This window comes from Phyllostomus hastatus, unplaced genomic scaffold (genome assembly GCF_019186645.2).
Source record: "Phyllostomus hastatus isolate PE091 unplaced genomic scaffold, TTU_PhHast_1.1 phas_contig_113, whole genome shotgun sequence".
Taxonomy (NCBI): domain Eukaryota; kingdom Metazoa; phylum Chordata; class Mammalia; order Chiroptera; family Phyllostomidae; genus Phyllostomus; species Phyllostomus hastatus.
The window spans coordinates 13,502,796-13,516,302 of record NW_025333530.1 but is presented as its reverse complement, the minus strand read 5'-3'; the positions used below and the strand labels follow the sequence as shown (position 1 = coordinate 13,516,302).

The 13,507-nt window shown below is 39.0% G+C and overlaps 1 protein-coding gene across 10 annotated transcripts in view; it reads right to left on the bottom strand.

The window, feature by feature from the left end:
* Positions 1–13,507, bottom strand: part of CEP164 (centrosomal protein 164) — a 76,821-nt gene that overhangs the window by 56,000 nt on the left and 7,314 nt on the right. For all 10 annotated transcript variants that reach the window (XR_006785604.1, XM_045838242.1, XM_045838248.1 and 7 more), the window contains exon 3: positions 8,642–8,753. Coding sequence is in view for 9 of the 10 variants with exons in the window: in XM_045838242.1 (XP_045694198.1) it covers positions 8,642–8,753 (112 nt within the window). In the remaining variant the exon portion in view is untranslated. The remainder of the gene's footprint in view (positions 1–8,641; positions 8,754–13,507) is intronic.

Below are 13,507 nucleotides of genomic sequence, written 5' to 3'. Positions count from 1 at the left end.
ACCAGAACAGAATGAAGAAACAAGAATTCAAAAAAATAAGGAGAGGCTTAGGAACCTCCAGGGCATCTTTAAATGTTCTAACATCTGAATCATAGGGGTGCCAGAAGAAGAGGAAGAACAAGAAACTGGGAACTTATTTGAAAACATAATCAAGGAAAACTTCCCCAATCTGGCAAAGGAAATAGACTTCCAGGAAGTTCAGGAAGCTCAAAGAGTCACAAAGAAGTTGGACCCAAGGAGAAACACACCAAGGCACATCATAATTACATTACCCAAGGTTAAAGATAATAAGAGAATCTTAAAACCAGCAAGAGAAAAGGAGACAGTTACCTACAAAGAATTTCCCATCAAACTATCAGCTGATTTCTCAAAAGAAACCTTGCAGGAAGAAGGGGCTGGAAAGAAGTATTCCAAATCATGAAAGGCAAGGACCTGCATCCAAGATTATTCTATCCAGCAAAGCTTTCATTTGGAATGGAAGGGCAGATACAGTGCTTCTCAGATAAGGTCAAGTTAAAGGAGTTCATCATCACCAAGCCCTTATTATATGAAATGTTAAAGGGACTTATCTAAGAAAAAGAAGATAAAAAATATGTACAGTAAAATGACAACAAACTCACAATTATTAACAACCACACCTAAAACAAACAAACAAAAAAAACAGAAACAAAAACTAAGCAAAGAAGTAAAACAGGAACAGAACACAGAAATGGAGATCACATGGAGGGTTATCAGCAAGGGAGCATGGCGGGTTGAGGGGGAGAGATGGGAAAAAGGTACAGGGAATAAGAAGCATAAATGGTAGGCACAAAATAGACAGGGGGAGGTTAAGAACAGTATAGGAAATGTAGAATCCAAAGAACTTATATGTATGACCCATAGACATGAACTAAAGGGGGGAAATGTGAGTGGGAGAGGGTGTGCAGTGTTGAAGGGAATAATGGGAGGGAAATAGGAAAACTGTAACAGCATAATCAATAAAATTACATTTTAAAAAGATGAAAAAAGAAGCCTTGTATTGAATAACTTATGCACTGACTAAATCCTCTAGTATAATTATATAGAAGTGATAAGAATGGCTCTGGCCAGGGAGCTCAGTTGGTTAGAGCATTGCCCCGATACACCAAAGTTGGCGGTTCAATCTCCAGTTACGGCACATACAAGAAGCAACCAAAGAATGCATAAAATAAGTGAGATGACAAATCGATGTTTCTGTTTCTCACTCTCTCTCTTTAAAATCAATAAATAAAAAGAAGTTTTAATTTAGAAACTAAAACAAAAGAAGTTATAACAATGGACATTTGTGCCTTGTTCTTCTTCGGTGCGTAAGAAAGCATAAAGAAAATTAAAAGATAAGGAACTAGGAGAAAATAGTAGAAATGGTAGTATAAGATTAATACACAAGACCCTGGCTGGTGTGGCTCAGTGGATTGAGTGCTGGCCTGTGAACCAGAAGGTCACTGGTTTGATTCCCAGTCAGGGTGCATGTGTGGGTTGCAGGCCAGGTCCCCAGTGAAGGTGGAGCACAAGAGGCAATCACACATTGCCTCTTTCTCTTTCTCCCTCCACTGCCCCCTCTCTAAAAATAAATAAAATCTTTACCAAAAAAGATTAATACACAAGAAAATCGAAGAGGTCCACCTCCTTAACAAAAATAAAAAGATAAGCAACACAATAGAAAAAAAGGCAAAGGATATAAACTAACAAGTCACAAAAGATAAACAACAGCCAACTCAATTCTATGAACAATTTGGGAAATGCAAATTAAAACAATCAGGTATAATTTCTTGCCTTCAAACTGACAATATTTCAGATTGACAGTTTTTTAATTTATAATACTTTTAAATGAATGATCATATGTGCTGTTGGTAGGACTGATAAACTGTAATGGAAAATAATTTATTATTAACTAACAATATTTATTTTAAATTCTGCACATCTTTTAACACAGCAACTCAAATTCTAAAGAAACATACAAAACTTCGGGCAACATGATTAACTGAACTGAAGAAAATATCTGACTATCCTCAGCTGACACCAACATAAATAGTGGATTAATACATAACAATTACAACAACAAAATAATAACACAAAAAATGTTTTCAATGTAGCCAGAAAGAAAGTCCTCATATGCTAGAAATGGAAAGAAAACATGAAATCTGAGTAATAAGTGCATGAACTGATAGATCAAGACTGGTATCTGACCTGGATCTAGGCCCTGGGAACTTGGGTTTTAATGTCAATTTATGGACACAAAATGTGGCCTTAGGCCTCCATGAATTTGCAAACTGGAAATGAGACCCTTGCATACACCTGTGGGCCTTAAGAATGCTCCCTCCATCAATAAAAGAATCTAGAGGGCCATAGAAACAACAAAGAAGCATGTCACCTACTCTGTTCTCGGCAGGCAAAATAAAATGTTATGAAAAAATGAAACCCCAAGATATAGTACATGTAGATATAGAAGCCAAAATGCGTTTAGGATGTCCCAAAAGAGGAAATTAATATAAGAACTTAGTCCTAAAGCCCTGAGAAACCCCTGAGAGAAACCATTATAAAGCCACTCGACACCCTAGGAATGAAACACTCAGAGAAAATAACTTCTACAGAAGATGGACTCACAAAATTCACAGTAAATAATTACAAACTACAGGAGGAATCAGGTCACCATGACAGAAATTCAGTGATACAATGAAGAGAAGAATTAGAACATCAAAAAACTTGGCACAGTAGAACAATTAAAAGAAGACTAATAATAACTACATTCACAATTATTGTAGGGATAGAAGAAATAGAATCCATATAAAAGAGCAGAATTCTAAAAGAAACCCCAGACTTATTGAAAAAAACCTAACAGAATTTATAGGAATCGGTAGAATCACTACACTTTAAAAAAAATAGGTAAACAGCAAATTTAACACAGAAAAAGAAACAAATGGTGAATTAATATTTATCCAGAATGCAGCATGCAAGAAAAAGTGATTTTTAAGATATGAAACAGAAGTTAGGAGACACAGGGGATAAAAAAAAAGGAGGTCCAATATATTTCTGGTAGGAGTTCCAAGAAAGAAATGTGATATGGTTGAAAATGTTCCAAAATTAGAGAGAGGCATGAGTCCTCACAGTAACAAAGCATTCCAAATCCTGAACATGGTAATTAAAAATAAATCCATACTTAGATACACTATACTGAAATTACAGATCACCAAAGTTAAAAACAAAATAATAAAAACAGCCAGAAAGGAAAAACCTGATTGTCTACAAAGGAACAACAAATTAGAGCAGGAAAACGTCTTACTTACAAAATCAGAAGTCAGAAGATAATGGTACAAAACATTGTTGATAGGTTGTTCATATTCAACAAGTAATACTATACTATACTAACCTATCTTTCAAGAGTGAGATAAGACAAGAAATGACTGAGGACACAGGAAGATATAAATGCATTTACCATGCTTGATATAAAGGACATTTATAGAACCCTGCTTCCAAAAATGAGAGATAACATTCTTATCATGCACGCATAAAACAGCACCACTTACTGAGCCACAAAGTAAGTCTCAACTTATAACAAAGAATATAATGAATAAAAAAATACCCAAAATATGTCTACCTCATTCCCTTTAAACTATTATTTTTGGAGCAAAAATATTAGAAAATCAAATCAACTGATATGTATTTATGAAGCAGACTTTATCCCAGGAATGTAAGGTCACTTTAACATTTGAAAATCAATCAATATAATTGCTAACAGACTGAAATAGAAAAATCACATGGTCCTATCAGTAGATTCAGAAAAAAAAATTGATAAAAATCCAATATCAATTTCTGATTTAAACTCTCAGAAAGCTAGAATAGAGAATTTCCTTCTGACAAAAGAGCTTTTTACAAAAACATACAGCTAACATCACACTCAGTGGTGAAAGGCTGACTACGTTTCCCTAAAGAAAAAGGCAAAATTGTCCACTGTCACTTGTTCTACTTAATTATATTAGAGGTTCTGAAGATAAGGAATAGATATAAAAAGTATTTAGATTAGTAAGAAAGAAGTAAAAACGTCTTTACCCAGAAGACATGATTGGTCATCTATGTAGGAAATCCTATGGAAACTACCAAAAAACTATTGGAATTGACATAAGGAGTTCAATAAATTTGTAAGATAAAAGATTAATATAAAAAAAAACTTAATTTCTATATAAAAGCAACAAATTGTGAAATTAAAATTTTAAATATACCATGTGCAAAAACATCAAAAATAGAAACTGTCAAGGCCATAGCAAGGTGGCTCAGCTAGTTGGAACATGGTCCCATACACCAAAAGGTTGCAGATTTGGACTTCCAGCAAGATGGAGGCATAGGTAGATACACTTCGTCTCCTCACACAACCAAAAGAAGGAAACAACCAATTTAAAAACAAAAAAACAACCAGAACTTCCAGAAAATCAAACTATATATAAGTCCAACAACCAAGGAATCAATGAAGAAACATTCATCCAGACTGGCAGGAGGGTAGAGACGGGCAGCCAAGGTGGAGTGGACTCGAGGCAAGGCGGTGGTCGGAGGACCACTGAGTAAGGCAGCAGCTGGCAGACCAAGCGGTCCCACATTTGTATGTGGATAAACAGGAAGGAACAACTGGGGAGCGAGACAGACCATGCAACCCAGGGTTTCAGTACTGGGAAATAAAGCCTCAAAATCCCTGGCTATAAAAATCTGTGGAGGCTGTGATGGTGGGAGAAACTTCCAGCTCAAAGGAGACTTCATTGGAGAGATCAACAGGGTCCTAGAACATACACAAATCCACCCACCTGGGAATCAGCACCAGAAGGGCCCATTTTACTTGTGGGTAGTAGGGCAAGTGACTGAAAGCCTGCTGAGAAGCAAGAATCTCTGGGACAACTTTAAACATTCCAACATCTGAATCATAGAGCAGACAGAAGGAGAAGAGGAAGAGCAAGAAATTGGAAATTTATTTGAAAAAATAAGGACAGAAAACTTCCCCAATCTGGTGAAGGAAATAGACATAAAAGTCCAGGAAGCTCAGAGAGACCCAAAGAAATTGGACCCAAGCAGGAACACACCAAGACACATCATAATTAAATTTACCAAGATGAAAGATAAGGAGAGAATCTTAAAACCAGCAAGGGAAAAGGAGACATTTACCTATAAAGGAGTTCCCATAAGACTGTCAGCTCATTTCTCAAAAGAGACCTTGCAGGCAAGAAGGGGCTGGAAAGAAATATCCAAAGTCATGAAAGGCAAGGACTTATATCCAAGATCCCTCTATCCAGCAAAGCTTTCATTTAGAATGGAAGGGTAGATACAGTGCTTCCCAGATAAGGTCAACTTAAAGGAGTTCATCATCACCAAGCCCTTATTATATGAAATGTTAAAGGGAAGAGGAACAGAATTGCAGAAATAGAGGGTTATCGGCAGGGAAGGGGAAGGGAAAAGAATGAAGGAAAAGGTACAAGGAATAAGTAGCATAAATGGTAGGTACAAAATAGACAGGGGGAGGTTAAGAATATTATAGGAAATGGAGAAGCCAAAGAACTTACATGCATGACCCATGGACATGAACTAAGAGGGAGAATGCTGGCGAAAGGGTGAGGAGGGGGTACAGGGAGGACAGTGATAAGGGGAGAAAAAAATGGGACAACTATAATAGCATAATCAATAAAGTATACTAAAAAAAAAAGACAGCAGAGAATCCCGAAACAGAACCACACATAAAGGTCAATTTCTAAAAAATCTAAACACCCTTCAATATAAGTGGCTAAATAAATCAGGATTTTAAAAAATTTACATTGCATCTATGTATGGAAAAGCATCCAACTGATAAGACTTTCACACACAGACATAGAGGAACAGTGGATACATTATTGCACTAATGTTTAGAAAATAAAATGTGTGGTGTGTGTGTCTGTGTGTTTTAAAGTACTGAAAGGAATTCACCAATTAATAACTCTTGAGATTGGGGGTAAGGGTAAAAAATGACATCAAACATAAATTTTAATGGCTTCTGTTATTTTAAAACTGAGAAGTACTTCCTACCCTTCTTACAGGATGAGGGAGTGCCGGCCACCACCAGCAGGGAGGTGAAGGCAGCTGGCACAAAGCCTGGTGCACAGCGGCCCAGAACTAATGACAGTTTCCTTCCTTCCATCCACCTTTTCTTTTATTTTTTTAATCTTTTAATATCAACATATATTGCACAAAGAAAACTACAGATTAACATAATTATAAATATCTACTCATTACAATTGGAATTACCAAGTGGAATTTAACAACACATTAAAGAATATATTCTTACCAGCTAAGTTCATACTCATTAGCAAATATATTAATATAACCCATCATATTAATAAGTTGAAAAGAAAAATAATCACCTCCATAGATAAAAAGTAGAATTTGATCAAATTCACATCTATCCTTAATTTTAAGTAACAATTTTTTTTTAAATATAGCTTTTAATTGATAGGATTATTTTTAGTAAAAACCACTACTTCTCAATTATGAATAATTTTTCCCTCCAGTAATTTTTGGAGCTTTCTGGTGACATTTTTAAATTTAATCTTTATTCTATTTTTTTCCATTACCACTCAGTCCCCTCATACTCCCCTGCCCCCCACAATCACCACAGTGTTGTCCATGTCCTTGAGATCTTTTTCCTTTTGCGCTCAATCCCTACACCCCCTCACCTCCCCACCACTAGCTGGCATCCTGCTCTCCATCTGTGAGTCTGCCCCCATTTTCCTTTTTAGTTCAGTTTGTTCATTAGATTCCACATGAGTGAAATCATATAGTATTTCTCTTTCTCTGACTGGCTTATTTCACTTAACATAATGTTTTCCAGGTCCATCCATACTGCCAAAAAGGGTAAAATTTTCTTTGTTTTTATGATCAAGTAATATTCCATTGTGTAAATGTCTCATAGTTATTTTATCCACTCATCTACTGATAGACACTTGGGCTGCTTCCATATTTTGGTAATTGTAAATAACGCTGCAATGAACACAGGATGCTTATATTCTTTTGAATTAGTGTTTCGGCTCCTTCGGATATACTCCCAGAAGTGGGGTTGCTGGGTCATAAGGGAGTTCCATTTTTAATATTTTGAGGAAATTCCATACTGCTTTCCACAGTGGCCGCAGCAGTATGCGTTCCCAGCAACAGTGCAAGAGGGTTCTTCTTTCTCCACATCCTCACCAGCACTTGTTGTTTCTTGATTTATTGATGATAGCCATTCTGCCAGGTGTGGGATGGTATCTCATTGTGGTTGTATTTTGCATTTCTCTGATGATTAGTGATATTGAGCATCTTCAAATATGTATTAGCCATCTGTATATCCTCTTTACACTTTTTTTAATGTCACTGCAGCAATTTATTGAGTATGTGTAAATTAAGGTATTATTATACTGATCATACTTCTCATGTGGCTTTTAATTAAAAAAATAACATATCCAAAAGCAAAACAACACAGATATATTTAAAGTTAAAAACAGAGATAAAGAAGACAGAGATTATTCGATAAGGCAAATCTGATCATCAGGGTGGATATCAGAAACAAAATAGAAACCATTCTCTTACAAACACAACAGGAGTCCTCAGCACCTAGAACACTGTGTGTACTGTGGATGGATTTACTACAAACAAAGGTATTACAAAACTGGAGAAGGTCCAAGGGAAGGCAACTAAAAAGATCAAAACAGGAGACACCAAGTGAGAAGCTAAAAGGGTTCAAGTTCTTCAACAGAGAAGAGTAAGGCTACAACTGCAGTCATTTTAAAGTGTGGCCAACACATTAAGTGGATGGATAAGAATGGAATAATTATACCTAGCACACAAAAAGTTCACAATACCAGGACAAGAGAGACCCCTAAGACATCTAGGGATGAGTGTAGGACAAGCACAGGGAAGTCCCATGCTTCAGTAGGAAGTAAAGTCATGGCACTCACTTTAGGGAGTCGGCTTGGAAAGAGAACTCTGTACAGTGATGAGAACAGAGAAGATATGCAAAACAGAGGAAACAGAGTCAGCAAGAGGTGGAGAGGATCAACCCTCAGAAGGGAGACAGTCACACCTCCTTTCAGCTTCCCCACCTCAGTCAGTCTGTTTCCTTGCCATCAACCTGCTTCCCTGAGATAACCTGAGTGACTCTCTGTTCCTCACAATCCAAAACTGGAGCTAAACCTGAAAATATGAACAAATCCACGAATGTGTACCTATTCATGAAGACATTACTCAAAGTCAGGGATGGGTTGCCAAGGGAGCTGAAACCCTGCCAGTCTGTGGCCTCATCACAAACCTCTTTAGCACCAGGATCCGTTGTGGACATGCTGACGAGGTCTCAATATCAGTCTACACAGACACCTTGTGAGTGTATCCAAAACAGACGCTGGTGCTAGAGGACCTGACCCAGGGCAGCAGCTCCTGGGACCCCAGGTATAAGTGCCGAACCCTTCATGGAGGCCATCACATCAGCCCATGCTCAGGCCCAGAGCATCAGCGAGCCCAGCAGAACAACGGCCTATTGCCGTCACCAACCCTGTGCAGGCCAGACTGTTCGAAACATCTCCAGTGTCAGCCTCCCCCTGCCTCTGGCAGGCCAAGCCCATGGGTCATACCCATGCTGACTTACCAAGGTTTCCACTCCACAGGCAGTGGGGCCACAATGCCCTCCCGTGCCAGCCACATCAGTTCCGGTTCCTTGATGGGATCAATACCTATCTCTCTGGCAAATTCAAGAATCTCTGCAAGGAGAGGCAGAAGGGTAGAAAAGTAAGAGAGGTGGAGAAGTGCATGAAAAGAAAAAAAATTACAATCAACCTGGCTGGCGTAGCTCAGTGGATTGAGCGCAGGCTGCGAACGAAAGCATCGCAGGTTCAATTCCCAGTCAGGGCACATGCCTGGGTTGCAGGCCACAACCCCCCAGCAACCACACATTGATGTTTCTCTCTCTCTCTCTCTCTCTCTCCCTCCCTTCCCTCTCTGAAAATAAATAAATAAAATCTTTTTAAAAATCTTAAAAAAAAAAAGAAAGAAAAAGAAATTACAATCAATCTGTGAAATAATAAGAAATGTAAATATAAGTTTCTGCTCCCAGTTCCTATTAATATTTGGTCTTTGACCCCAGTTCCTGAAATACAACTTCTAAAACCCTTGTAATTTCCCAAGAAATAAAAGCATTTTTGTTCCAATGAGGTGACTCTGGGTGGGTTCTCAGATGGCTCCTGATGGGGCTCGTCACCAGAAAGATTAAGCTATGATTAGAAGTTGGGAACTTTTAAGTTCAACCCCCATTCTTTGGATGGGGAGAGTGACTGGAAAATTAGTTAATGGATCATGTCTGCATGGTGAAGTCTCCACAAAATCCCTAAAGTATGGGGTTCTTAGAGCTTTCAGGCTGGTGAACACACTCATATGCCAGTAGGGTGGTGTACTCCAACTCCATGGGGACAGAAGCTCCTATACTTGGGACTCTCTCAGACCTCATCCTATGTATCTCTTCATCTGGCTGTTCATCCATATCCTTTATTATATAATAAACTGGTAAATATAAGTGTTTACCTGAATTCTGTGACTTGTTCTAGTAAATTATCAAACCTGAGGATAGGGTCGTGGGAACTCTGGTATACAGCAGACTGATCAGAAGTACCAAGGACAACCTGGGATTTTCCATGAGCACCTGGAGTGGGGGCAGTCTTGCTGGACTGAGCCTTTAACTTGTGGGATGTGATGCTAACTCCACGTAAATAGTGTCAGAACTGAACTTGTAGGACATCTGGCTGATGTCAGAAAATTGGTTGGTATAGGGGGAAAAGACCGCACATCTGGTGGCATAAGCGCTGAGTTAAGAGTAAAGGAAAAACGGGGTTTTTTTCCCCACAACTTTTCTACTCTGCCTTTACTTTCCAAATTTTCTTTAGTGAGGGGGTATTAGTCCTATATAATAAATATATAATTTTGTTAAATTACAGTTATAAATGGCACAGCTGAATCAAGACATGCTATGGCCATACTCCAAGAATATAATCTGAAGCCAAGATAACAAAGGCAAAAAAAAATAAGACCAAAACTTCAGTGTGGTAGGTGCCTCGGGAAGAATCCCAACAGCCACAGCTAGAACCACCCTGACTGAGGGCAGCCATACCAGGACACAAGCTCTCCCAAGATTCGCAAAATCTCAGTGCAAGTACTCCTTAATCAACCTACATGTTTGAAAAACTACAAAAACACTTAAGCCCCTTGGGGACCTTACCAACATACGATTAAAGTACAAACCAGGTGACAGGTGCTGTGTGAGAGATGTGACTGAGTGCCACTGGAGCAGAGAGTAAACGGTGACATTTTAGTGGGCCAGCAGATATCTGAGCTGAGAAAGCAGGATGATACTCAGGAAGCCTTCTTCCCCACTCACTCAATCCTCTCTTCCACTAAGAGAGTTTCCTTTCAGTTTGGCTGTATCTGATGAACTCTAACACTTTGTGTACTCTTTTGGAATCGAGAATTTAGAAATGCTCTTTTCCCAGAGATCTGGAGCAAAAGGGGAGATACATGTACTAAGAGCTATCTCACCTAGAAGAAAAAGATATGTAAGATAGGCATTGGAATATGTCATCAGAGCCCCCAGGAATAACAAAATAATTTCTCAAGGGTCATCAGTGCCTGAGCCATCACCAATATGAGTCACCTCAGTGGAGAGTTTGGAAGATGACATACCTGGGGACTAGGAAACAAAAGCACTTTTTCAAAGGACCAGCTGGAATTTGGTTAGCCAGGGACTAATTTATTCATTGATTTCACAACCAGTTTTTGACTGCTTCCTATGTACCAATCACCATGTGCCATAAACGAGAGAGAAATGGTCTCTGCCCATGGGAAACTTGTATCCTAGCAGAGGAAACAACCAGTAAAAAAGTGAACAGAGCCCTGGCTGGTGTGGCTCCGTGGATTGAGCGCCAGCCTGAGAACAAAAGGGTCACTGGTTCGATTCCCAGTCAGGGTACATGCTTGGGTTGCCAGCCAGGTCCCCAGTAGAGGGTGCACAAGAAGCAACCACACATAGATGTTTCTCTCCCTCTCTTTCTCCCTCACTTTCCCTGTCTAAAAATAAAATAAATAAAATCTTTTTTTAAAAAAAGAAGTGAACAGATAATTATACAGAGAATTAAAGCTTCTGATAGACGTAATGAAGGAAGTAAATGTGGTATGAGATAGAAGACGTTGAGGTGGAAGGCACTGAGTCAGAAGGGTCAAGGCAAACATCTCAGAATGGTGACAACTGAGACCTGGAGGTGGAAAGGAACCCCGCAGAGCTCAGGGGAAAGAGCACTCAAGCAGAAGAAGAGTAGGTTCAAAAGGCCTGTGGCAAGAAGCAGCTTGGCCCACCAGGGGACTGCCAGAAAGGACACACGACTGGAAGAGGCAGACAGTGGTACCTGGTGAGTCTGCCAGGTGGCAGGGCCAGGTCATGCAGAGCTCTACACACCCCACGAAGGGTGCTATGCTGAGTTCCATGGAAGACTTTAATAATCAGGATTATCATAAGATATTTATAAATCAGAAGATTTAATAGTTGATATGATCCACTTTACACTTAAAAAAAACACTCTGTGCTAAGTAGAACAGACAGGAAAAAGGGGACAGTATAAGCAGGGATTCTAATTAGTAAGCTACTCAGACTCTAGGAAGAGAAAATGGTGGCTAGAGCTTAGGAGGTGTAAACTTGGACTAGGCAAAAGAGAGTTTTTATTAAGATCCTTAGAAAAACATTAGAATTCATTTACAAAGGATGAAGCAGTACAAACTGATCATTACCAAAGAGTCACAGAGATGGAGATTACAGCACAGGAAATCCAGTCAACAGTACTGTGGTAACTGTGTGGGGAGCCAGGTGGGCACTTGCAGCAGTGGGGGGCCGCTCTGCAGAGTGCACGACTGTCTAACCACTTTGCTGTACATCTGAAACTACTGCAGAATAAATACAGAGTGTAAACTGTAATTTAAAAAAATTTTAAGAAAAAATATTTAAGAAATAAAATGAGCAAGAAATGTCCTAAAACTTGTATGAAGAAAAATTTAAGTCACTCCTGAGAAACAGAAAAAGACACAAATGGAAAGGAATACAATGTTCTTAGCTAGGAAGGCTTAACTTCATAAAGATGTTACTCCTTTCTAGGTTCATTCATAAGTTGAACACAATTTTCCTGAGATACTAACAGTTCCCACATACAGTTCCCAGAACTGGATAAGGTGATTCTGAAGATTACAGGGAGATAAAATAAACAAGATAACCAAGAAAACTTTGAGGAAAAAAAGCAAGGAGGGCATTTCAACCCTACTAGATATGAGAATTTATTATTGAGCCCCAGTAGCTGACAGTACCATACTGGCTATGAACAGATAGTCCAATGGAAGAGAGGAGAAAGTAGATCCAAATACACACAGGCAGCACCCAGTGGGGGAAAGATGAACTATTCCATCAATGGTGTGGGAACAAACCTAGAGGAAAACGTAAGTGTTTATCCTGGGAGTAGGGAAGGCTCTTCTAACTGTGATACAAAATTCAGAGGCTGTATGAGAATAGACTGACACATGTACACTTAACATGAAAATGAAAAATTTCTACATGGCAAACAACAAAAAATGTATGCTATAAGCAAAGTCCAGGGTTTCATGTGAGATCCATGGATTCCTGAGGGTGCAAGAGTTCTTTCCCCCTGCCAGCAGGTCCTCAAACCATCTGAATCATAAGCAAAATTTGTGTGTCCAGGTCCATAACTCATGAGAATTTCAAAGGAATCTTCACCCCCCCCAAAATGTCATAGTGCTTCAAAGTGTAGGCCCTTTAGTAAGAGTACCTGGGTATAGATCCTAGCTGTACCACTTAGAAATGTGTGACTGCAGGGAAGTTACTTAACCTTTCCGTGCCTTAGTTCCCTCATCTGTAAAATGAGGATAATAAAGTACCTAACTCATGATTTAATTACTATGAGGACTGAAATGGAAATACATGTAGAGTTCTTACTACAGAGGATAACACAGAGTAGTTCTGAATAAATATTGTTATTATTGCTATTAATATTATTGCAGTTGTTTAAAAAAAAAAAAACACTGTAGTCTGTTCTTAAGAAATTGGGTTTCCCCTGGCCTCAGTACACAATATATTTTGTAAAATTCCCTACCATATTTTCATTAAAACTAGCTATTGGCCTAGACCTGACTGGTGTGGCTCAGTGGGTTGGGCATCATCCCGCAAACCAAAAAGTCACTGGCTCGATTCCCGGTCAGGGCACAGGTCTGGATTGTGGGCCAGGTACCCAGTTGGGAGTGTGCAAGAGGCAACCAATTGATGATTCTCTCACACATCAATGTTTCTCTCCCCCTCTTCCCCTTTCTCTAAAAATAATAAATAAAATCTAAAAAAAATGAATCATTGGTCTAATCCAAGATCAGCGCACTTTTTCTGTAAATATTTTAGGCTTTGTGGGTCAGTCATATGGTT